We start from the raw sequence: 27,392 nt of genomic DNA on the forward strand, positions 1-27,392 counted from the left end.
CCCGTAATGCACACAGTTTAGGAGGCTGGCTCAGGTGATTTAGGACCATTAGGGTCATTAGGTCTGTGAAGTCTGAATTAAGATTCCCCTGCAGAACGAGGGCCCTTTCAAAGGTCTAATGCCCTTTAATGTAACACAGGATGCAGCAAAACAAACAGCAGGATAACACTCTCCACAGTGAACTATCTTTCCTTTTTTTGCTGGCTGTTTATTTTTCTACGCTCATTTGTCTGTTCAGTTCCTGCTTTGACTCCGTCTGATTGTGTCATAACTGTCTCTACTATCCTCAAACACTTGGCTTTGCTTGCTGTGTATTGTCTTAGGGTTAGTATTATTTTCACATTTCCACCAGGTGACAACCTCCAATGTTGAAACATGATGCCAATGCAGGAGTGCTAAAAAGAAACTGCACTTCCTGGAGTGTCCACTAGAGGCTGGTCTACAGAAGCCCAGGAGGTCCCATTAGGTCCTAAATTACAAAGCTAAAGTTTATTACAGAAATAAACATGTTCCCAGACTGGTATGAAAGCTTTGATATTATGACGGTTAAGGATTTGCATAGATTTGACCAATAAGGGGCGTGGCTGAGTTGACTGACTGATGAATGTGTTGCAGCCGTTTGCGAGGTGGCTTGAGGCTCTCTTTAGCGCCTCCTCTTTGTCTGTTACAAGGTTGATGGAAGGCTATAGATTCAGACAGCATTTTCAATACGGCGACCGCCATTGATTGGCTTCAAAACGCCTCCAATCACATCACTGAGACTACATCCATGTTTTATACAGTCTATGATTATTCACAAAACATAAAGGACTGCATGTGCATATGCTGAAGCAAAGTAAATATTTTCCACATTGTGATTACATACAGAGGCATACAGACGTCTAATTAGACGATTTGGATCATGTGGAGCTAGGGGGAAATATTTTAAGTTATTTGCTTTTCCTGAAGCTTCCATTTAACATCACCCCTTCCTCGGTCTAAGAAGTTTGCTTAGTTGTGAAATTATACATTATTATATTATTTTTGCCTTTATAGGAGAGATAGGACAAGGGATAGAGTCGAAATCAGGGAGAGAGAGAGAGAGTGAGGAATGGCATGCAGGAAAGGAGCCACAGGTCGGATTCAAACCCGGGCAGCCGACCTAAAGGACTGTAGTCTCCACACTTGTGGGCGCACGCACTAACCACCAAGCTACTGCCGCCCCGTGTTAACGTTTAAGAATGTGATATTTTAAAATGAAATTGATATATTTAAAGAAATCAAATTCATGCATTTTGTGACTCTCTGACGCAGCAAGCATGCTCGATCAGAAAGCAGGTCAGCGGGTCAAGGACGGTGTTGACCGAGTAGCGCATGTAAATGAAACTCATTTTCAGCACAGTGAGACGCTCTTTGGAACCAGAACATGTAAACTACAGGGCGGAGGATTCAATCATGTGTTGGCTGTTTTATCTCTGCAGTGTGTTTTTATTGGATTTCCAGCTGGAATAAGATTTCTTTATTTCACAGTTATGGAAATTCTGTGTTTGCATGAAAGGCGTCCAGTCGTTAGCGGTGAATTTCTGACCTTTTCAAAGTCTCTTTATCATCGACATGTGTTCAACATATGAATACAGATTGACTGCCTGCTGCTGCGCTCATTTCTCTCGCCTCTCTATCTGAAAGCCACTGGTGGGATGCACACCTCACACTGGTTTCCATTTTCCCTGTAAATGCCAATGCCAATCTTCAGTTAGGCACCATGGGAAAGGAAAGAGGGGGTGGGACCAGGAGGGAGGTCTCAGGGTTTCAGGGTAGGATACATACAAAAAGCACAATCCTATTATTGATGGGGGGGTGAAATCATATCACTCAGATCTAAATTTGTGCTGGAGAGATAAGCCTTTTGAGGAATAACTATAAAAAGATGCTTTTTTGTCCTCTCCTGCGGCCTGACGGGTTTTCAGTGATCTGATGTCTGAATCCTGAGTTTTAAAGGAGTGCACCGTACCGGTAATGACATCATTTACTCCTCTCAAAGAGCATCTACTGATCTGTATCCACCTGCTCAGACGACACCTCATTTCTTACCTGAAAGTCAGCGATGCACTGTTTGATTCTTGTGTGACTGTAGAGAGCAAGCTGAAGCCAGTTTGTATCATTAACCGTATTTAGATTCAATTTTAGATTCATTTGTAGCCTTGGGTGAGATATGTGTTTATTTAAAGAGGACATATTATCCCCCTTCTCCAGCTTTTCAAACAGTCCCCCTGTGGTCTAAATGAAACATCTGTGCTGTGCTTTGGTCAAAATATAACATGAATCAAGCACCAGAGGAGGTTTGTGACCCTGTATAAACCAGCTCTCTCAGAACGCTCCGTTTTAGTGTGTGTGTCTCTTTAAATGCAACGAGCCCCCCCCCCCCCTGAGTTTTCCCAGTAGACATCACTCCCCTGTAGCGAGAATAAAAATGAACTACAACCCAATAAAACACATCAAACACCTTAACAAAGTTCAAATGAAGGGATTTTAATAAGACACACAATTAACTAAGTACTGTGAGCTGTCTTAAGCTAAGGCTATTCTACTTCCTGTTCGGATACAAACCTGCTTTTATTTTGATACAAAATAAGGAACTTCCAGTAAAACGAAAGTTAGAACGTCAACTTAACCCCAGAAAAAAGGAAAATTAGCTAATTAGAACAGTTAAAGATAACTGATATCTAAGTTAAATGATCCTTCACTGTGACTACAGGGAGAGGCTGCTGCGTCTCAGCTACGGTGCGCCAAAAGGGACAAAATAGCACACAATTAATGCGATGGAATGAATGCTTAAATGTCGGACCTTAATCACATTGTGACACCCCGATATATAAATATGTGTAGTGTTGTGTAGTATCCTCTATCGTACCATCCTGTGGTGATGTATCTTATTGTTTCATACTCAAACTGAAACAACAAAATACTATGTACAGATTCTTTGCATTGATTATAAACCTTGATCCTTTGTCCCTTGTCAGTAGAAAAAGGGGGGGAGGGGCTTGCTGCTGGGTGTTTGTGTTATTAGTGTAGAGGTGGGGTATGATCAGACATGTGACATCCCTCCTGTAGTGTCCGCCTCTCTGGCACACCGCCCTCCGAGCCTCCTGGCTCTCCTCACTTTGTGATAATGTGATGTAGGCCAGCGTGAGCACGGGCACCCTCCTTTAACTTCTAAGCTCACCAGTTTGGCCCCGAAGAGAACCGTGTCATTCGGTGGCATGTCCATAAATTACGGTGAACACCTGCATGCCGCCGAGACAATACCTCCTGCCAGGGAACTAATGCTGAATGGATGTAAACACAGTGGCCTCTTTAAAGAGCTGGATGCTGATGACAACTGCAGCCCAGATGGCCACTTAGCCATGCAGCATGTAGTCTTTTGTCTATACTGTTAATTAGAAAATCCATTTACTCTGGTTTTTCATCGCTGACCCCTCCACACAGTATACGCTACATTAAATGTTACGTTAAATGAGCGGTGGGCCTCAGAAATCCTTCACTTCCTGTGGTTTATTTCCTCATTTCCAGCCGCAGAGGATAATGGTCACGGTGAGATGTGTGACTGCAGCTGTCTCCCGTGTCTGGGTGCAGTTTCTCGCTCCTCGTATTGATCCGCATCGATCCGGACCCTCTGCCTGCAGCTGTAAGCTAATTCAGCCTGCTGCTTCTTCCGCTGACATTTTCATTGCTGTATATCAGCGTTATTGAGTGAAACCATAAAGCACTGTTTAATACAGCCCCTGACTTCATACTCTGACTACAATAAATTACTGCATTGTCTACTGATGGACGGTTATGGCTCTGATTCTTCTCCTGGTTACTCTCACTGGGAGCAGGCAGCGGGGTAAATCACTTTGCAGCCTGATCTCACTCACCAGTCGAATCCAATTGATTTCTTTGGCACATTCACAACACCATGAGCTCACCAAAACGCAGAAAAAAACCCCCCATCTTAACAGGAAATACAAATTAAGCTGAAACCAGGCAAATATGTAGATAAAGAACACTGATTAATTCAGAAACAAACAACAAAACTGAACACAGATGGTCAATTAAAACATTTTTAATAGCAAAATCAAAACGGGGGTTGTAGCTGTGAATTGGGCGATTTTGCCTCTTTTTAAGTAGGACAGCTGAAGAGAGAGAGAGGAAGCGTTTGGGAGGAGAGAGAGGGGGGGGTGACGTGCAGCAAAGGGGCCGAAGTTGGATTCGAACCCACGGCCGCTGCGGTGAGCACTATAGCCTCTGTACATGGGGCGCGACTCAAAACCGCTAGGCTAACTGACGCTCCAACGTATTCTTGTTTTTAAAATAAATGCTTCATATTTTAATCATCACTTCACCTGAGCGAAAGAGTGAGGTCGCGATTACAAGCGGCCGAAATGAGTTTCCTCCGGAGGGTGTCTGGGCTCGGCCTTAGAGATAGGGGGAGGAGCTCGGACTAGACTTTCCATCCTTCGCATGGAAAGGAGTTAGTTGAGGTGGTTTGGGTAAATGGGTATTAGGACACCTCCCTTTGGAAGTTATCCAGCAGGGCACGCCCCAACTGGGAGGAGACCCCGGGGGTAGACCCAGAGTTTGCTGGTGGGATTATATAGCCGTCTAGCCTGGGAACGCCTCAGAATCCCCCAGGAGGAGCTGGAAAACTTTGCTGGGGAGAGGGAACTCTGGGTTGACTTACCGTGACCCGACCTCGGATAAGCGAAAGAAAATGGATGGATGGACTTTACCTGATGTAAAATAATCAACCGATATCTTTATCAACCTTTCAAAAAGCTTCTAACCTCGTTGTAGTGTGACTGATTATTGTCTCTAAATGGTTTAAACCTCTGAAGGTTTCCATCGCTGTAGCTCCAGACGAGGCTGTAACGCGCCTCGCTGCGGCGTTTTTCACATCAGCTAATTTTGATGCTGTATTGATCCGAGTCTTCAGCTGCTCTGGCTCCACATCAGCTGTGCTCCTAACAGGGTTTTGTGCTGAAAGTCGATGTTTACTTAGACCTATAATTGCATTCTCATAAATCCAGCGGAAGTGCGATCACAGTATTGAGGGAGAGTGATTTAAGTGTAAGTGTGGATTTGTCAGGACCTTATTACTGCAGGCAGAAGCACTTATAGCTTCAGAAACAGCTGCTGTGCTAAAGGCCTGTCAACTCCTACTGTTGAAGAATGACTCTGATTTATCACAGCGTCACTCTTACTGTCGTAGGATACTCACTTTGTAACATTGCATAGATACAGAAAACAGGGACTCAACTTCAACAAATACCAGTATGACCAGGGACACCAGTGGATCCATGATTAGGTGGACTGCAAGGAAGCCAGATCATCCAAACTAGACTATTTAAAGCTGGCCTTAAATATTGAAACCCTGAAAAAGACCTTTTGTGAATCTTTCTGCACTACAGAACAAGTTTTTTCATAACTGGTGGTTTGGTTGACTGTGCGATCTTTTGCACATGACGGTCAGTTCCGGTCCGTGACCAGTTCACAAGGGACTGTGGTAAAGGCCAAAAACATCAGGTCTGAGCAATAAATCAGATCTGATCATGAAGGATTGCAGTTATTGTAGTTTATGTCTGCTGTAAACAGAAGCTCGATTTCTCTCCCGATTGTCTGACTAACTTCTCTCTGTTGTCTCTGCAGGTCCATGGGGTCGTTGTATGGGCAGTGAGTGCGGACCAGGCGGCAGTCAGAGCCGGGCGGTGTGGTGCGCTCACTCTGAAGGCTGGACCACCCTGCACACAAACTGCGACCAAACAGAGCGGCCGGACAACCAGCAGAGCTGCTTCAGAGTGTGCGACTGGCACAAAGACCTGTACGACTGGCAGCTGGGTGCCTGGAACCAGTGTGTCCCTGTATCGATGCGCAGTGGGGGGGTGCAGCGCCCGGCTGTGTGCACCCGGGGAGAGGAGGGCATCCAGACCCGGGAGGTGGGCTGCGTTCAGAAAGTGAACGCAGAGCCAGCAGAGGATGCGATCTGTGAATACTTTGAGCCTAAACCACGTCTAGAGCAGGCATGTCTGATCCCCTGCCCCCGGGACTGTGTGGTGTCTGAGTTCAGCCCGTGGACTGCTTGTTCTAAAACCTGTGGGATGGGATTACAGAACAGGATACGTTTTGTCCTGGCGCCGCCACTGTTTGGCGGGGCAGCTTGCCCAAACCTGACTGAGTTTCAGACATGCCAGCCAGGGCCTTGTGTGGGAGCTGAGAGCCTCTACAGCCTCAGGGTGGGACCCTGGGGGGTCTGTTCAGTCCCACTGCCGAGGCAGGCCAGACAAGCAGACGAGCCACCTGGAGAAAGTGAGACACAGTCCAAAGAAGGGGACAAAGAAATCACAGAACGCCGAGGCGAGGGCGACAAAAAGTCTAAAGGAGGAGACAAACAGGGCAGAGAGGACAAGCCGCACAAAGAAGGAGGCAAAAAGTCAAAAGAGGGTAAAAAACTGTCCAAAGACGGAGACAAAACATCCAGAGCCAACAGAAAACTGGCCAAGGCAAACGGGAAACCAGACAGGCCGTCTCGACAGGCAGACAGGCCCAAACGACAGAAAAAAGCAAAAAACAAAGAGAAAAGGGAGAAAATGAGAGAGAAAGCCCGGGAGAGGTTGAGGGAGAAAGGTAAGGGGAAGGATCCTGAGACCAGGGAACTCATCAAGAAGAAGAGGAACAGGAACCGTCAGAACCGACCGGGAGGAAAGTTCTGGGAACTGCAGGTCGGCTTCCAGACCAGAGAGGTGACCTGTGTGCACAAGAGCGGGGACGTCGAGGCTCTCAGGTAGGAATGATTTAAAAATGCATCCTCATATGACCCTGCACAGCTTCCATACATGCCCATGATTTCATCTTCAATGATGCCACAGTGCCTTTGTGTGATTAGAAAGTTGACACGGTTTTTGTGATAACACTTTGGCTTCTTTTCTTTTGAGGCCGGTCCGGATAAAGGTTTGGTGTCAACATTTAGGTGAAGGATAATGTACACAGAGGAAGTTGTTTTGGTGATTAAAAAAACCCTGACAGTCACACAGAGGTCACGGCTAACCCTGAAGGGTGATACAGTATAGTTCCTGAAAAAGCTTTCATGAAGAGATCTAAAAATGCATTTCATGCCTAAGGGTTTTCTGAAAGAGTTGACACAAAAAATACAATAAGTTGTCTTCAGGGAAAAGTTTCTTTATCTATAGGAAAATGTATTTTCTTCAACCAAAAAAGAAACAGTTTAAAACCAATATACGCTCATACATAGTCTTAAATACGTTATCTTTGGCAATCATGAGAAAAGCAAGGAAGTGGCATTCAAGTGTGGACGTGGAAGATGTTTGAAGAATAGTTAAGTTTGAACTCTCTCATGTAAAGCAGCATGGGAAAGCATGTTGGTTGACTCCACTTCACAGAAATGTAATCTCCAGTGTCAACGTTCAGGCCAATGAAGGAAGTGTATTTATGTCAAAAAGAAGAACAGTGGTGTCTGTGGTTCCTCCCACAGTCCACAGATATGCTCATTAGGCAAATTGGCGACTCTAACTTGCCCGTAGGTATGAATGTGATTATTTTTATGTGTCGGATGGCGACCAGTCCAGGGTTGAAACAACCCTCTCGCCCAATAACAGCTGGAATCAGCTCATCAATGACCAATCACCAATGACCCTGAATGGGATAAGGTATGGACTGGTGGACAGATGGAACCAGAGGCATCTCCCCCTGCTGGATATTACAAAGATTGCAGGTTCAAGACACTTCCACTGTGGCATTACTTTTCAAAACTGGAGGCTTCGACCCCTTTCTTCTTAACGTCTATGGTTAGAGACTCACACTTTTGTGTGTGTTTTGTTGCCCATTGGAGAAATGTGTTGTTGACATTCTTCACAGGGAGAGGAGAGGCTTGTTTGTTGTGCACTGTCAGAGAGCTGCAGGCATGTCTCTGGAACACAATGACTTCAAATGTCAGGGCACATAACACTCAGTCAAAGAGTATGGATAGTGAAGCCCTGTAACTAAGCCTTCTGTTTATTATCTGTTTTCTGTCTTGATGCTCTTATTTTGTCAGGGATAATTGAGATTATTCAAAATCCTACATGAAGGCTCGAGTGTGATTAATGAGCTGAGTCTGCTCCTCCTATAACCAAAATTATTAAAGGAGCAGTATGTAACTCTGACACCTAGTGTTTAAAATGGGTACTGCAGTCCACATTCAAAACATCATAGAGAGCTGTCTCCCCCCCGCCCCCTCCTCTCTAGAGTCGATGCTCTCTCAGGTTGCCATGTGGTGGACACTGAAGCTTCAGTGTTTATCCAGCTCTGCATCGGTCTGTAAACCTTTCTGTGTTCTAACCTCTCTCCATTTTTCAAAAGCATCTCCAATATTGATCCTAGTTTGAGCACGTTTCTGCTCGTGGAGCTTATTAGAAACATGCAGAGGCTTTTTAGGTCGGGTACAATCACTTCTATTTGAACCACTTCTCTTGCCCGCTTCCATCGCTGCAACACCTGTTGACCTGATAACTGGTCTCATATCTGACAAACCGAGGGGGGGCCAAAACGGCCGTGTGGCGGTGCCTTAAAACCGCCTACCTTCTCTGGTCCAAACAAATCCAGAGCATTCAGGAGCAGAATCTAAAGTTAGAAGGAGGACATACTGGCTGCTGCATTGTTGTCAGAGAAGCCAGCACTTCAACAGAGCATGTTTCCTTAATGTCTGATCATATAGTAAGGTCACTTCATCATTTCAGCCAGTGGATATCTTACATGTTGGACCTTTAATAACCAATAATAACACAATGAACGCCTCAGAAATAAGGGCAAAGGTTGCAGTGAAAACATCTGTCAGTTTGAATTAATCAACCTCATTTTGTCTTTCCCTGGATTAAAGGGAAGATACTGTAAACTTGAAATGATCCAGTGATAAAAAGTTTGTGGATGTGTCAAGTATGCAGGAAGTTTTTAGGGAGAGTACAGGGAGATCCATCCGGCACAGAATCTTACAATGATATAGTCTGCACATGACTTTGTGTAACATCTCCTTCAGAGTACAGGATTTATACACCACCAAGATCAGAAATCTGGCAACACTGCATCAACTGATTTTCAGAGGAGAGAGACAAAGAAATGAGTTTATAAATCCACTGAGCTCAAATACTGACAGGACTGCGCTTTATTTGAAAAGCGCTGTATGACATATCACACAGGAAAGACAAAACATCATATTAAGACTGAGCAGACAAGAGGAAGAAACCAGAGACGGAAAGGAAAAGAAAATCCAACGTGGAAAAGAGGCGACTGGTGAATGTGATATCCGTCAGCGACACAGTAAACTTGGAGCCACATAGATTAAAGGAAAGCAGCTAACAAGGCCGACAACGTCCGAGCAGATTCAGAGCAGCAGAGCAAAATAAATATGACATGAGGTTCAGTGAGCTCTTTCAAAGAAACAGCCGAGAGAAATGTCCTTCAGCAGCAGGACACGTTTCAGTTTTATATCAGAGCATTTGTGTTTTACACTCAGGCCCGGTTCTACGAGGGTGCAAAAGGATGCATTGCACCCTCATTTCAAATTTCTGCCCCCTCAATTGATTGTATGCCAACAAAAGGAAATAAGTCGAGGCTTTCAAATGAAAACAGTGACTCAGATAGGGTTTATAACATCCATGATCTGATAGTCATAATAAGTTAATGTGACCTGTCTGTTCACCGGGGGAAACAAGCAGGACACACCTGCTTCTACTTTTGTCCCTCTACTTTTACTGGAAGTACTTTTTCTTTTTCCAAAAGCTTCTGCACTAGTACATGAATAAGAATGCAAGAATGTTTGCACCTCTGCTCGTTTTCAGCCACACATGTTAGAAATATGATAATGTACGGTTATGTAACTGTAAATGCTCCTGTTGGATCAAACAGAACTGTCCCCTCAGTTACCATCATAGTTGCACATTGTAGCATCCCTCCTAAAGCTGGTTGGACTCTTGAACCGATGATTTTTCAACTGACATTTGGTCTGGTGGTAACGGCTTTATCGCAGTCATCTGAAGTTGTAGGCAAAGTGAAAGAGAAACATGTACAAATACAAAAACTGGATTACAACATTGAGGGAAATAATTAAGTCTTTTGCACATGTTTTTCTCTTTGCGTTTTCTCTTTTATTTAACCAGGTCATTAACCCATTGAGATCAAGATCTCTTTCACAAGCATGACCTAGCTAAGAGGGCAGCAGCACATGTCATAATACATATTACATGATTAAGAAACAGATAGTTGTTGTGTTGATAGTTGTGATCACAGATTACAATCCAAACACACATCAGGCACTGTCCAATCATTTTTTGCCCTTTTAAAATCGTGCCAAAGGCTTCAAGTGAAATGAGCTCTTCCAGTTGAAGTCGTTCTGGAGGGGGGAGCAAAACTGAACGAGGGACAGACAGTTTAAAGACATCATAGTGTGTAAAGGAGATAATGGACACAGAACTGAAATGAAAACCTCAAAGGAACATCATCACAGATGTAATAAAGTATAAGAAGGTCAGAAAAGAAGGTCATCAGTGGATTGGATGAATATTTAGCTGGACTTTGATTTTTTTCTAAGATTCAATTTTGTCCATTAAGAAAGAATCCCTCAAAGATTGATTGTGTAATTGTGCAGATATTGTCCTATGATCCTCTCATTACCGTTCCTGTGTCTTTATTCCAGTGTGTTAAACTTCCTGGATGCACACACAGCGGCCCCCCCCCCCCCCCCCCCCCCCCCCCCCGCTCTGTTACACTTTCCTCAAAGCTCCACTGTGAGACGGCCACTCTCTGTAAATGTTTCTCTCCAGCGAGGTCACTGTCCATGTGGCGTCTGAGAGCCGTGCTCTTTGTGAGGACATGAATGGCCTCATTCTGTCTCTCTGCGCTGCTCGCCTCCAATAGAGGCCAGTGAGTAGCGTCCATTACAACCCAGAGAATCAAGGCTCTTGTGATACATTTGCTTTTAATGCCTGGGAGAAGGTCAGCATTCATAAATCATTCAAACTTCAAGCAAATGCCATTCGTCATCTTCCAGTGTTCAAGTGGAATATTATATTTGCATGATACACAGTAGGATTAATATCTGCTTTGAAATATTTATCCCAAAGAGAGACACACATATATACTAATATTTTAGCCACTAGCTGAATGCACAGATGGCCCAAAGCTTCAAAGAGGCTTAGTCGATCGTGATGACCGTATTAATGTTGGCCAAAGTCCAGGATCAAGTTTATTTACTGTTGGAGCATGTCTATGGGAATTTCCCATTTAATCAGCCAACTAAATCTACTAATTATCCCCCGGAGTCCAGACTGTCAACATGAACGCCGAAGAACAATACAAGAAACACAGAAATCAGTAGAAAAATAAAAGAAGACCGAGCTTTTATTAGAAAAACAGAAAAACCTTAGAGGCTGTGGAAGCGTCCAGCCATCCATTATCTATACCGATTTTTCCCGTTCACGTCGCGAGGGGGCTGGAGCCGATCCCAGCTGTCATTGGTGAAGAGGCGGGGTCACACCCTCGGCTGTTCTCAGCCAATCAGCCAATCACAGAGCTGACATATACTGTAGAGACAGACAACCAGCCACACTCACATTCACACCTACAGGCAATTTAGAGTCTCCTGTTATAATAACGAGCATGTCTTTGGACTGTGGGAGGAAGTCGAGGGGAACCCACACATGCGCGAGGAGAACATGCAGACTCCACACAGAGGGTTCGAATCCCCGTCGACCAGGAGCTAGTGCTACCCACTGCACCACCGATAATATCCTTTAAAAATGATTGAAGAAACCAAAGCATTTTGTAGAAGAAGCTTCATACGTTTTCTAGAAGTTCAGAGTGGAGTCCGGGGAAAAGAGAGCTGTTAGGACTAAAAGGGGGGACCGGAGTAAAAACGAGGAGTAGAATGGAGAAGCTGTGTATCATTATTCCAAATGGCCTTTCAGCCTCGACAAACAGAGAAAGAAACCCAGTGTGTGAGCCTCACAGCCTCCCATCATCAAAGCCATCATCCCATCAGAGCTGCAGAGCTGAGACACAGACGCTGAAAATGTGGAACACAAACTGTTTGTGTTGGTAATGAACAACTTTCAAACGTCTGCCTTTCACTAACCGACTCAGACAAAGGAGGGCTGTCGAGTTTACAGCAGTGTCTTTAAAATTCTGTTATCCCTACACTACACGCACTTTATGTAGCTCTAATAATCCTTCTGTTTGAATTGCAGAGGCGTTTTTAACTTTGATTAAATGTATTATTTTGTCATGCTTTTGCTGCTGTTTTCTGTAGACTGGGATGTCAACACACGCCTGCAGTGAATTCACACACAGATGTTATTTTCATTTGTTGAGTGTATTCACATGGACGTCTTAATCATCTGGTTTCTTAATAATAATAATAGCTTTATTTACATAGCACCTTTAAAAACAAATGTTTACAAAGTGCTGTGACAGACAGAGCAAATACAGCAACACGACAACAGAACAGAGATCAACAGAGGGGCCAAACAGAGAGGGCAACATTGTAAAAATGCAAATAACAGAAATAATATAGATTCAACAGGCAGGTATGGAGAGGCAGTTCAGTACAATGAAGGAAAATTAGTTTAAAATCAACCAGGAGAGAACAAAATTAAAATTGAGGGAGAGTGGGACGACATCACATCACAGGCTGTAAACACAGAATGATAAAAGATAAAAAGAAGGGATAAACAGGAGATTGGTTAAATGAATAAAGCAACAAAGAGCTGAAGAGTTAAACGATAAAAGGAGTAGGAATTTAAAGAGACTAAGAGGAGTAAAATGAATACAGGAAGGGATACATTTAAAGGCTAAAACATTTAAAGAAGAGAAAGATAAAAAGGTTAAAAGCAATACAATTAATTAAAGGAAGGAATAGATCTTTAAAGGAGAAATCACATAAAAGCAAGTCTATAAAAGTGAGTTTTAAGAAGTGATTTAAAAGTATCCTCTTGAAGTATCCTGTTTTTGTGTTCATGCACTTAAACATCCCATCCCGATGTGAGAAAGCATTTCCTTTTACAGTGTCAGAATGTAACTCCTGGTGTCTTTTTTTCCAGCCTGTGCTCTCAGGAGACGCTGCCTGTGACCTTCCAGGCCTGCGTCATGACCAAGGACTGCGATGTGACCGAGTGGTCTGAGTGGTCGGCGTGCTCCAAGGAGTGCTACGACCCCAACGGGCCCATGGGGGAGCGCACTCGCACCAGAAAAGTGAGCCAGTTCCCCATCGGGGGAGGAGCAGATTGTCCTGAGCTGGAGGAGAAGGAGCCCTGCAGCCCGCAGGGAGACGGAGTACAGCCGTGTATTGTGTAAGTACGAAACAAAGATGGAGAGACATATCTGTTACTGTGCTGCAAGGTGGGTTTTATATGGAACTAATTCACATGGATGATATATTTTAAACATTCTCTCAGGTACATTACATGACTCTGGTGCCACCTGAGTATTCAGATGACAGGTCATCATGTTGCAAGTGGAGTTATCGTTTCATGTTGATGTTGTATTGGCGTTGTTTATGCAGTGGTGGCAGCTAACTCAGCAGCTAAAAACAACATAGAATTTAGTGAAAACACCAAACATTACTGTCAACATCTGCATGAGTACAAACTGGATGTTTTTGTGAGGAAATCTGAAGTTGAACAAGTTTTTCATTCTCCTTTAGCTCAACTGGGGGATTCAGGTTTCACTCCGTTTCTATTTAATCTAATAATTAATCCAAGACGTCATCGGCTGATTCCATTGGTCTGTTTTATGGTCAGAATAAGAATCAGCCCTAAATCAATGTCCATCGACTGCTGCTGCCGTGGCGACAGACAGCAGGAAGAGAGGCAGCGGCGCTGTCCATGGTGCTGAATCTCTGCGCTCTTTGAGTGTCCCCATCTGGAGAACTTAAAGCCCCAAGATGCACTGCTCTCCCAGGGGCCTCATTGTCCCGCAGCAGTGCAGAGGCAGCACAGAGAGAGGGACCTCGCTCATGAATATGGACCCTTTCATTGGCGACCTCAAATGAATTCCATTATCGGCAGAGAGAGGGAGGCAGGGTTTACATTTTGTGACCTCGGGGCTGAAACCACAAAGCGTTACTGCTGAAGCAGACCGCTGCCAATTCTCCTGCCAGACACAACCCCTTCTATGAATAGACGCTGCAATTAACAATCTTCTTTCAACTAAAAAAAATCTAGTCTACTCTGAGTGGACAGTCTGCATACATTGCAAATCCTCGGGCGTATTGTAAACATGGATCTCAGGTCAATAACGTCAAAAGTCTTTCTGACAGAGCTGAGAGAAGCCCGCCGCTTCGGACCACTCAGGCAAAACAGGTTCTGTTCATTGCCTGTTAAAAGGATAGACTATAAATAATGGACGTAGCCATCGTGACGTCAAACACTGGTTTTGAAGCCTCCGGTTCAGCGTTCAAACCTTCACCATGTTGGCTATCTGGAGAAGTGACCATGATCGGGTATGACGCCTGAGAGAAGTGAGGGGACGAGCAAACACAGAGTTAAAGTGAAACAGTCTGTCTCTGACCAACGAGCTGGTTTACAATCTAGATTCCCCCAGAATAAGATCTATACTGGTGGTGTTGGCTGACCAGGCTGGTTTTTACATCATAGTAAAAAAAAAGCTAAGAGGCCTCACTGCGTTTTCCACATGCAGTCTGCACCTGAAGGGAAGATTAATTTGATATTTTAAAACGCATTAATTCACTTTTTGGAACAATTTACCAAACAACCTTTGATTCCTACTCTAGAATCTTTCAGCTAAAGATTTCCTACAAAATCACAGCTACCAAAAAGCATCTTTACGAGTCCTAGATTGAACAGTCTCAACTCTGGAGGTTTTAAAGTGGTTTTGTAACAAGGAACAGAAAGACCCGATGCATTCCCTTTGCTACTGTCCTATTTTACCCAAACGGCTCCTTTGTTTTAATCCAAAGGACAACATTTTTTGTATCAAGTTCTCAAGACGATAAGTGTCCTCTCTGTCCACGTCCGTCCTCAGTTACAGCTGGAAGACCACCGAGTGGACCGAGTGCCGGGTGGACGTGCTGCTGAGCCAACAGGACCGTCGCCGCGGAAACCAGACCGGGCTGTGTGGAGGCGGGATTCAGACCCGAGAGGTGTACTGTGTCCAGACCAGCAGCGACACACCTGCAGCTAACCTGGGCTCGCTCCGGAGCAAAGAAGGTGACTCTCCCAGCATGCATTTCTTCTATCTTCTTCCCTTTTGGTCAGGCACTTGATCAACTGCCTCGTTAAATCTTTTGTAAAGTGTTAGTTATTTGAATTGTTTTATACTGTACAAGGAGACTAATCTAAAGTCACTAGTACTGCCTACATGTAGCTTCTTTTCTTCTTTTTAAAAGATTTATTTATTTGTTTTGTGCCTTTATTGGAGAGATATGACAGTGAATAGATTCAGAAATCAGGGAGAGAGAGTGGGGAATGGCGTGCGGGAAAGGAGCCACAGGCCGGATCTAAACCTGGGCCGTCCGCTTGAGGGACTACAGCCTCCATACATGGGGCGCGCGCACTAACCACTGTCCCACCAGCGCCCCACATGTAGCTCCTTTTTAAAGAACCTTGAATTGAGAGTTAAATGATTGAGTGTCTAGTGAAGGAAAAATAGCATTCCTGTTTTCTTTTTCTGACTATAGATTTGTTTGAGATTGTCGTGAGACATTCAGGATGGAGAACATCCAGTTAGCTGACCTTGAGATTTCTTATCTGCAGTCGTAGCGATAGTGAAATACAGCGATTTTAATGCATACCTTCTGGCTGCAGAGATTACATTTAACACTAAGGGGCATGTGTAGCTCGTGCCCTCCCTTCTCTCCGAGGATACACGCAGTGTAGTTAATGGATGGATGGAGTATAGGACTTCTGTTTGGCCTTCACTCTGCCAGTGAAAAGATTCCCTGGATGCTTATGGACTAAATTAACGCCATCTGCATGGGTTTTTTCTTGGTCATGGATCATTATGATTAACTACGACAGAAGCACCACTTTTAGAAATAGTCTAAGTGCCTTTGATTTTTGTCCCTTACCTGAGAACATTTTTGCGTGAGTATTTATTGAATCTACAGAGATATTTGTCAAGTTGCAGGTCCGGTTTTGGCGTTTAATTATGGGTGTTGTAAAGTAGGATGAGCATTAGCAGGTTAGCGGGCAGATGGGGAGGCAGGTAGGGAATGAACAGTCCTGAGCATAAAGAGGAAACGGTTCAAATATACAGTAACAGAAACTCAAAGAACGAACGACTAAATTCATCCAACCAATGCAGAACGATGAAGTGGTGGTTGATGATTTGATCGACAGCAGGTGCAGCAGGTGTGCATGATTAGTCAGGATTCACTAGTCAGGAGAGTCAGGGCGAGTTTTCCACGCACACACTACAGATACAGACACACAAAGAGACTGAGAGGAGACACAGAAGGCGGAAAGGGAAGGACAATTCTGCAGCCCCGGTGTCGCCATGACACGAGACTGTGACACTGATTGGCTGCTGTTTGTAGTTTATCATCACTTTACTGCCTTTAGCAGAGGTGGGAAAATAACGATAGAGCAATAAATCAGCATTCTGACTTGTGCGATACAATAATCAAGTAGCTGTTGCCAAATATTGATATATTAAGAAAATAAAAATATGGCAATTTGAGCATATTTCCTTACCAGTTTGAGTTGCCACATCTCGACATCATGACGCCTCATGGTGGCCCTCTTTGTGACATGAATGAGGTTAAAGTGAAGACAAGTGAATTAGCCAAAGAAGAAGGAAAACAGCAGGATAGAAGAAGATGTTGATAGCATGATGATGTCGCACAGGGAGATATATATGTTTAGATTTTTGTTAAACCCCTGTATGTGACATCAATTACACATTATTCCACTGCATGATTTTGCATATGAATTTCAGAGGGTTTAGTAAACTGTAACGAGCAAAGTACCCCGGCAGCCTCTTGTTTTATTGTATCATTGGATGCCAGGGTGGATTAGTCAAGAACACATCTGTTTTAGTCCCCAGTTATTGCTTTGCAAATAAAATATAATGTAAAATATAATAGTAAAATATTTGGATTCTTTGCAGGTAATCCAGAACGGAATCCCAGATCCACTATTGGAATAGCCTATCAGGGGCTATTAAAAGCAGAAATAAAAATAAAAACACCATGAGTTTCCAGGCAACAGGAAGCAAAGAGGGTTTGTGGAGTAAATAACAACATTTTTAATAGCTCATGTTTTGACACAGGCTGCTTCAAATCACATCTGTGCATGCCAAACAGCAGACAAAAAAAAGTTGTTTATGAGCTTTTGAATCATCTGCTCGGGATTTCATTTCACACAAGCACCAAAGTCGTGTCATCTGTTCCAGCTCTTCTCAGAGTCACCGATATCCTCCACTCCCCCCGCCTCCCTGCTTCACCCACCATACCAGAACCAGAGGAGCATTAAAGCTGTTTTCCCCCCTCATATCAAATCTGTAACGCAGCTATATGAATATGCTAATGTACGTGCAAAAGCTGCACAGAAAGGAGAGCAGATGAAATATGAGCTTTCACGTAAATTGGTGGTATTACTGAGCGCACGCAGGCTGGAAGCAGCCTGGTAGCATGCCCGTGCTTATCCAGCACTGACACAGTAAGTCTCGGTCCATCTGGCCAGGGAGGCTGCACCGGCGTCTGCTGCTGGAAATTATTCAGATCAGATGCTCTCAACCAGCCGCAGTCTTTCATCCTTCAGTGTCAAGATGCCTCATTGCTAATTTTGTTAAAAGCAATGAGCTCCACACTTTTCCACCGTTCTCTTTTCCATACACTGTCAGGATAAAATCTTAAAATAACAGAGTGAACCTGTCTGCATGTTAACACCCCAATTGTTATGGAAAGTGTTTTTCGGATGGGGGCAAGGGGAGACATTAATGGAGGTTTTATGACAAGTGAAAAGTGACTAGACTTGGCTTTGAGGTGTTTTGACAAAGGAAGGAGGCAGGAGGAGGAAAGTAAGAAGAGAGAAAAGTGGAGTTGATGTGATAAATGAGCAGAAGCTCTGCCAGCCCAGCTGCAGCACCACATCCTCCTTGTTTTTCACCCTGCACCTGGCCTCGCTCTCAGACAGGTTTTGTGCTGTCATGTCTTGTATAATTACAACCATCACCTTACTTGGACATGCCAGGATGATAATGAGAGCCTTCATCCATCTCCCATATTCATTTTCACACTTCACTACTTTATTTTTTGCTAATTCTAGCTTTTTTTGTCCATCCATGATGTAAAGGATCTGGTCAGGTAACTGTTCGTTTACACACATCACCCAGCCTTTGGTTGATGGTTCCTTCAAGGAGGATCTGAAAGGGGAGTTTTGCCAACTGAGGTCTGGAATCAGCAAAAATGGGATCATTTTAATGAATCTCCCTCCTTTGCTGTAAGTATTGCTGACCTCTGCTGACACTGAGTTGCCTCTTTTCTATTGAAAAATAATCTTGAGGGAATTCTTTAAAGGTCACATATTATGCAAAATACACCATGGGTTTTGTGTAATGTGTGTATGTGTCCCTAGTCTGTCTACAAACCCCCCAATGATAAGAGAAGTCCATCCTCTCCGTCTTCTGCCTGCTCCACTTTTCAGAAAATGTGTGCTCAAACAGGACGTTTGGAGATTTTCCCTTCATGACATCACAAAGGGCAGTAACCCCTCCCCCAGGTGGGTGACACTCCCACAGCTAGGTGTTTGTTCTGCCCTCTGAGTCTGCCTTCTCACCGTAAACAATAGGACATGGAGCGAGAAAGCCCGAGTACACCCGAGCCCTTCCAGAGAGGGGGCGTGGTCAGACACAGCTCATTTACATTTAAAGGTACAGACACAGAAACAGCCTGTTCTGAGCAGGGCTGAAATAGAGGGGTTTAGAGGAGCTCTGAGGATTATTTAAACTGGTTGAAGTGGAGGAGAATATGTGACCTTTAAAGTCCAATAAAGACCACAGAAGGCTATTAAAAATGTGTACTATAATATCTAAGTCTTCAAAAAGACTAGAATCCCCATTACATCACATACCATCACAACAACAATCTGAGCCTATCAGTGATTCAATACAAGAACTTAGAGTGGACAGACTTTGATCAGCCATGTTTGACACGAAGGATTGAGTTGCAGGTCTTACAGCTCATTTCATGTCTGCCAGTTTACATCAGTATGTCAAGAAATATGATGTGAAAATGGGGCCCAGATTTTAGCTGTTGACTTTTCCATATGTGAATGCCTTTATCAACACCACAGAAAGTGCATCATTTCTCTTTATGACGTGTAAGAGAATGGAGCAGTAGATGATTTCATCGTGATGAGCCAAGCGGCTCTGAGGAGGGAACGTGTAGTCCAATTAAGCTGATGTAATCTCATCATTTGCTTTTAAGGATGATCCGCAAATCCCAGTGTGACTGAGATACGATAGTCTGGCAGTGATATCTGTGAATACACATCATTCCCAGTCCGATTACTGGGAGCCAAAGCCAGCCCAGATCGCTGCATGTTCTTGATTTGATTTACTTGCAGAAGGATTTACTCCATGCTGAAATTCTACCACACTCGTGCAAAGATTACTGCTGACAGCGTCTCTGTTTTGGACAGTTTTGCTCTCTTATATGGAGTGTTTCTTCTGATCATAAGCAGCTTTTTAAATCTCTCTGGTGCTACATTTTCCACCCTGTGTTCTTTTGACAATTACAAGATATAAAAGGATGTTAATAAGTTGTATCAGTTGTTTTTTTCCTGTCCTGGTTCTGGTCAGTGTGGGGCCCGATTGGGGAGCAAACTGTGACATGCTGTATAACAGCTGTGCCACGGCGATGCAAAGAATCCCCGGCTGGAAAGGAGCTGGGAGTCGGGTTATTGATGGCACTTGGCACGTCGCAGCGTACGGCGGCTGCCTCTGAGGTTCCTAATTTGGCTGCTGGAAGTGCAGCACAGGGAAGACTAGACCATCTGGCACAGAGATACCTGAACAAGGTCAGCCTGTGTGGAGATTTCCATTAATCAGCCTTTGTTATGATTTGTGCAGAGCTGCTCAGACTGGACAAGGAGGGAGGAGAACAAAGAAGCTATTGTCCTCCAAAAGTTCCTAATGAACCATTAGGATGAAAAGCTTTGAGAAATGTGATGTTCTGTTAGCGTTAAGGCGCATGAATGGTATTAAAGTCTTCAACAGGTCATTTGGATGATCTCATTTAGCACTTGTTAGCACAGCAGCATATTTTTAGTCATCTGTTTACTACCTGCAAGCTGTAAGTGATAGCTCGCTATGCCCTTTTTCACAGCCAGTATTCACAGTTTCATATATATATTTTCTACAAATACCAATATCACACCCCCCCTCCCCCTCCCCAGATAAAACTTACTTGTCTGGCCATCTTAGGTGGATTCAACTGCATGGTCCACATTTTTCGGCTGTTACTGTTTTGATGTTGCAAAAACGTGGCCTCTGTCTGTTGGTCAGTCGTCATTACTGGACTGTACTATTATAAGTAGACTTTAGCTTCACCCATTCTTTTTTAACTCCACTTTGCAGAAATGGATGGATACACATTGCAATATGCAAAATATCCTCAGGAACAATGTGCAACTTTTTGATCCAGGAGATGTCGCCCTTGAGCACCAGCATTAAAGCAAAACAAATTGCTATTTGGCCACACCGAATCTTTTCGCTCACACCGACAGCGACACACTTCCATCTCCCCTCCACTCACAATTACATGGATGAGTTATGACTTAGAACGCACCACCATTAAGTGCAAGTGGCGGACACAATTTTCCTTTGCCCGAACTGCAATCACCTGTGGCCTGCATTGTTGTGTCATAGCTTCATATTGCACATACATTGACATGGTGTTGAATGACGGTGATCTAAAAACCCATAATTGACCTTCAATTATGCAGTGAGTAGACTGTGTTATTCTTCGTTTCTCTAGTCTTTGGCTTAGAAAGCTTTTTCACGCAAGGCCGTCCCGTCCATGTAAACACGGCTCTGATAACAATACAGCCGGCGAGACTCAAGCTTCTCACTCATTGTAGACAGTCATGACTCAGAGAGACATATACACAGGATATACTGGATTTCTGCTGTATTTATGTGTAAAATATTGCACATTCTCCCGTTAAATATTTTATGAGGACTCAATCCTTCATTTTTACAACCCTAAAGTGTACAATGTTTTCTATGGAAAACCACAAGCCACAGCAGCCAGTGGTGAGCAAACAAGCCCTGACCTCAGTGGTATCGGTAAAAACCATTTGATATAAACACAAATGTGAAATATGACTAACTTACCATAGGCAATATACGCAATGCTAGCACTCCTGTTTGGCTTGAACTGAACAGGACATTTAATTTTCAATCAGATTCCTTCAACACCAACATTTGAGGGCCTGATTGAAAAGCCAGATACATTAGAAGTAGTCCCACATACAAGCAAACCCAATGATTTATTGTTCCCCACATAGCTAGTTTTTACTGTTATAAACTCAGTTCCAATAATGTCAACAATTAGAAACATGATTTGAAGTTGATGTAAATGAAACAGCTCCTGATCACGTCCCCATCTGACATATCACTCATGCTTGTGTCACGCCGACACTCGATGTTATTGATCACATACGCACGCTTAGGCTACACTATTAGAGGACACACCTTCGGCCAAGCGGAGGCAATTTGCATGTGAATGAGACTCAGTGCTGTGGTGGCACAGCAAGAATGATTCATCAGCCTGACGACCTTGCAGAGAGTCACCTACAGCTGTTTGGAGCTGCAGTCCACTGAGAATCAGGCAAATGGAAGACTGACCCGCTGTGCTAGGAAAAAAAACAAAAAAACCTTTGTTGTTTCAAAGTTGTCTGCTTTTGGAAGATTGGGGGTTTGGAGGTGCGGAGAATGAAACAGGAGAGTGATGCATTATTGTTCTTTGATATTTTGCTGAAAGGATTTTTTTCATGGGGGGACATGGGAATTTAAAGGCAGGAGTATTTGAGCTCCAAAGACTTACTTCTTCCCTTTTCTTTATTAGATGTTTTTGTGTCGGTGTGGTTTGTTCAGTTAAGCTATACAGTTTTCACAGAACTTTGAAGACTAGAGTAAAAATACGGGTGTCTCTGAAGATCATATGAGCACTGTCTTTTGTGCAGTTTTGAAAATAAATGTACGGTATGAAGGATAAAAGTCACATTTTGCAGCTGATGGTGCCAAGAGAAAATATTTCACACATACTCAGCAACCTGGGTCCACCCGCCTTAACTGTGTTTTCTATCACATGGACAGTGAGAAGAACTGTGGAACATACTGTGGATATCTTTACAAACTGTTTAAATGCATTGTTTAACTGTTTTTTTTAAGACTATTATTCTTGTCTGTCTCACAATAGCATTACGGCCGATGGACAGTGATCTATGTCTGGGTATCCCCCCAAACACCACCCAGCTCTGCCACATCAGCTGTCCTGTGGAGTGTGAGGTGTCTTCGTGGAGCGCCTGGGGGCCCTGCACTTATGAAAACTGCCAGGACCAGGCAGCCAAAAAAGGTGAGACCTCATTAGAATCATGATTTCCCTGTTTCAAAAAGTAGTTGAGGGACTTCTCGGGACACAAATGTTGTATTTCATTTGATCTTGGAAGTCGGAAAATTCCGAGTTACCGGTCTGATACATCATCAGGAACGCCTCCCTGAAGTCGAAATTGCGACTTTGAAACTCTGAACAACTGCAGTGGTCAGAGTTAAAATCCAACATGGCTGCTCCATGCATCAACAGTAAAGATTAAGTTGTAAATATTGTGTTTATTAGCTGTCCATCTGTACACATGTTGTCTTTATTTCTGCGCAAAAACTATCCCGTAGTGTGTTGTTATCAGTTTTATCTAACAAAACAAAAGTACTCCTGGAGGCGGCCATGTTGCTTGTCCGACTTGCAACTGGAGCGCTGTTAACTCAGGTGATTCCCGGCTCCGAGATCCTACTTCTGAGGTACATGGAACGCACCAAAACACCAATGAATACCAAACTTCATTGAAGAAACACAATATTTGGTGTGGCAATTTTAACTTGGATCCAGAAAATGACAAACAAACATGCAAACAGCTGTTGCATCCCCCTAAATCGAAGAAACTGGCTGTAATGTCTGCGACGTAATCCTTGAGAGTAGATGCTAATAATGTCATTTTTGACTCTGACAGTTTCAGATTTCTGTGCTTAGATTATGACACTTTTCTTCAAACTAGTCACAGCCATTACTAGACTTCCTCAAAGCATAGTACATTTAGCAGCTACCCAATGAAGCTAATTAAACACCAATTTATGGAATTCCTTTAAAGGTGATATTTACATCTGCGGTGAATCCCATCCAATTAGTTTCATGTCTGCCCGGCCCCATATCTGTTGTTAGCTCTGTCTGAATCACAGTTTTGCTAGCTCAAGGTTGTGGCTGTTAACCTGCGTCTGCGTTTTCTTGGCGGGGATACTTGTCTCACCTGACTTCTGGTACCAAAACATTAGCATATATGTAAAGCTAATGCAACCATTCCTCATTATTTGTAAGGGGCAATATGCAAGACACCTTTTTCATATGCCACCGAAGAAAACCTCTTTCTGTTATGAGATGTTTTTCTTACTCGTTCTTCTGCAGTATATTTTAGAACTAGTCAACAGATAATGAATTTAGTATGAGTGCCAAAATCAAAATCGTAGTCCTTCTGCAGCACTAGATGAGAACATAAGTTAAGAGTGGCAGCTGAAGCGTCTTCATCTCCACAGCCTGTTTGTCGGTCGTTGTAGCAGGGTGTGCTAGTCCATCAGCCGGGTTGGAGCAGTCGCTGCTTCAGCCCTTAATTATCCAGGAACAGCAGCGTCCGCCATGACTAATGCATGTTGACTCTGCTTTAATGAAGCGCCTCAAATGAAAGGGACGGTTGGAAATTCTCCTCCATGCATCTTAATGATGGATCCGCTCCTTCTCGCTCGTTTGCTCACTACACTCCTCTTGCACACACTGTCGTCCATAGTGTATGTAATGGAAGTTGAATGAAACACACACACACACACACATTCCCAAAGTGTGTGTACCCTGGCTCTCATTATCCGTCAATATATCAACTCAAAATGCGTCCTCCTGGTTTCACATCTTTTTATCCTCCTGACATGGTACATGGGGATCCGTCGGCTGTGATTACCTGTTAGTTTGCTGTATGATCATTTATACCATGTGATCTCCTGGCTGCAGAGGAATGCACACATTTGTGATCTGTCGATAGAAGCGAGAACAAAATGATTTCAAACTGTATTAACATATTGCAGCAGTACATTTGAGAATGTTATTACATCCTTTTCTTATAAAATCTACTTGAGGCAGTAATGGTGTACATGGTGTTCACCTAATTATTTTGTATAAACAATTAGCACATGCACCAACACTCAACCTTCACTGCTTCTACATGTTTTGTTTTTCAAGATGTGTAAGGTGTCTTTTTAGTTTAACTTGAGGATCATTTTGGGACATTTATATCAATTCGGAGGTTATAAGTTGTGTTATTTTTAACAACGAGAGCTATCAGGTGTAGATGACTTTACCTTATAAAACACCTGATGAAAACCCCGGACAAGACATAGCTTAGATTTGTTTCATATGAATTGGTTGAATGTGCACAAATATATATTAACTAAACAAATCTGTGTTTGATGTGTCCGTTTAGGTTTGGTTGTGGTTTGCTCTCAATACAGTCTTGTCTTGTTTACTGACTTACACCTTGTTATTTTACAGAGGTTGATTGACTAAGGGTTTTCTTAAAGAGGGTTTCCTAATTTCTAGGTTTTTATAGAAAATGGTGTCCCTCAAGGGTCCATGTTGGGGCCTATTTTATTCATTATTTATTAAAATAAAAATATATTCCGCTGACAGTTATATTATATATATATCTATTTGTTCTTCCGTAGCAAGTGGAATGAATAACCTCCAAACTGCTTTTAATGTTCAGATAAATATTTGTTAATTAATTCTCATATTTCATGCCAACAAGATGACGTGCTTCTCAAGATCAAAGCGAATAGTTACAGCCATAGCAGCAGGCCGTCCCCACCAACGATCCTGTTAGGTCGAGCTTATCTTTAATCTTTTTAATCTTTAATCACCACAGGAGAAAAACAGGTAGCTTTAAAGATCAGTCGTTTACAGTAGAACAAATATGTACTTGTATATTTAGGTTACACAGTATTTTAAGTGTCCATATGTGCTCATAGTCCTTGTGTGACTTTTACCACCGTGTTTTTTTGGTGTGTGTTGATTGTTTTTATCTGTGCTGCCACTGACTAACAGCTGCCAAACTGCTCGTCGTTGTTTTCATAGCTTTTACAGATAAGATCTATTCTGCAAAATCATATGTGCAGTATCCAAATTCCAAACAGTGGCACGATGGATACCTGATGTATTTGGAGTTAATATAAATGTGGATTGGTGTGTCTGTCCCTCATCTTATCTGAAAACATAACACAACATAGCCTAGCCTCTATATCCTGAGCTGATCTCACATACATCATAGGTCATCATGTTATGTGCATGATAGGTCATCATATGATTGTTTCCATGGATGTGTTTTTAGTCAGTGAAGCCTCGAGCTCTGACAGCAGCTGTCTGTGCTGCCTGCTCTCCTGCAGCCTGCTGTTCATAACACACCCTGCAGATAGCACGTGAGTGATGCCTGATAGAATTGAATTCCCTTCACCCCGGGTCTCATCTTCCTTCATACAAACCCTCCCCTTCCCCCCTCTCTGATAAATGCTCCATCAATGGGTCTAGACACATGACAGTACATGTTCCACTGACCTGCCTGATTAAATAAAGGCTTCTGAGGTGAAAGCAGAGACACAATGAGATAGAAGAGAGGCGATTCTGCTGTCTCCACCTGAGTCCTGCGGGCGCTCCAGTCCTCTGCAGCCTTATCGGGCCGGAGCAGGAGTCTGGATTAGGGGGCGTGTGACCTTGGCTGGGCAGGAGTTAACATCCCCCCTCTTCCCAGGACTTGGGTCATGGAATACTATGCCCTTGAGAAAAAGAAAAGACACACATGAGGACAAACCCGCGCTGAAATGATGGATTCCTGCATGCATTAATCACTTTGGATAGAAGCTAATGTAATAAGAGGAAATAAGAAATCATTATTGGAACTTCTTCTGTGAACTTCGAGCTTAATGGGCTGTCACTTTAAATGTAATATTACGGTTATCATCAAAGACACAGTGTGAGTACAGAGTGAAGTTAATGTGCTTACAGTTTCCTCTGAGGAGATCACAGTGAGGGGGGGCTTTGGTTGATTAGCATGGGGCTGTTTTGTGCTCATTTACTCCCTCTTTTTTCTTTTTTTTCCTCGACAGGCTTCAAACTGAGAAAGAGGAAGATCGTCAATGAGCCCACAGGCGGGACGGGGAACTGCCCCCACCTGGTGGAGGCCATACCGTGTGAGGACCCCAGCTGCTACGACTGGCTGGTGGTCAAACTGGAGGAATGCATCCCTGATAACGAGAAGGAGTGTGGACCAGGGACCCAGATCCCACAAGTGCAGTGTGTCAACAGTGATGGTGAGTCGAAGAAGTTTACCTTCAGGAAAATATAGAGACTGTGACATAAAGCACTCTGTAATGGATAAACACATTTAAGATGGCTGTGCTGTTTGGATCAGTCTTCGCTGGGGTGATACGGTGCTCACTCTTCACACTTGTTGACTAATGTGTCATCTAGGGGTGTCAATCATTCAATATCTGACGATTCAATTTGATTCAATTTTTATTCTTGAGGTCACAGATCGATCCAAAAACTGATTTTCAATTCAGACCATTTCTCGATTCATTAGATTCTCCACAAAGGAGTGCTTATTTCAGGATCTCCTCCAGTCTGCTGTGCACTAAGAAGCTGCAAATTTTTCATTGATATTCAATAGCTCAATAAAATGTCTTCAAGATAATGCAGCTTTTATATTTGTAACGATTTTAATCAGCTGATTGCAATAATGTCCAAATTACACGGAGGAGAACCTGAAACAAAGATTCATTTATGCTTCACTCGAGCTGTGCTTGAGCCATTTTACTGAGTATTTACCAGACGTTACCATTTATCTAAAGCGTTCATTGTTGACGACGCTGTAGGGGTGCAGGTCTTTTTGAAATGCAACAGTCGATTATTGCCCGTTCAGAATTGGCTTGCAGATTGATAAAGTTGTGCAGTTTACTGTTGAGGTGATGTTGGCTGTCGTTCCACTTATTTCCACTCCGGATGGTGGCATACGACGTGAGCTCGTGCATTTGAAATATTCCCAAATCACTCGACTTTC

The 27,392-nt window shown here is 43.3% G+C and overlaps 1 protein-coding gene across 1 annotated transcript in view; it reads left to right on the forward strand.

Moving 5' to 3' along the window:
- The window catches only part of thsd7aa (thrombospondin, type I, domain containing 7Aa), a 143,533-nt gene that overhangs the window by 59,883 nt on the left and 56,258 nt on the right, over window positions 1-27,392 (forward strand). Inside the window, exons 2-6 of the mRNA XM_061059810.1 lie at window positions 5,668-6,799; window positions 13,104-13,352; window positions 15,046-15,230; window positions 22,448-22,603; window positions 26,440-26,643. Of these exons, the coding sequence (XP_060915793.1) occupies window positions 5,668-6,799; window positions 13,104-13,352; window positions 15,046-15,230; window positions 22,448-22,603; window positions 26,440-26,643 (1,926 nt within the window). The remainder of the gene's footprint in view (window positions 1-5,667; window positions 6,800-13,103; window positions 13,353-15,045; window positions 15,231-22,447; window positions 22,604-26,439; window positions 26,644-27,392) is intronic.

Source organism: Labrus mixtus, chromosome 16 (genome assembly GCF_963584025.1).
Source record: "Labrus mixtus chromosome 16, fLabMix1.1, whole genome shotgun sequence".
Taxonomy (NCBI): domain Eukaryota; kingdom Metazoa; phylum Chordata; class Actinopteri; order Labriformes; family Labridae; genus Labrus; species Labrus mixtus.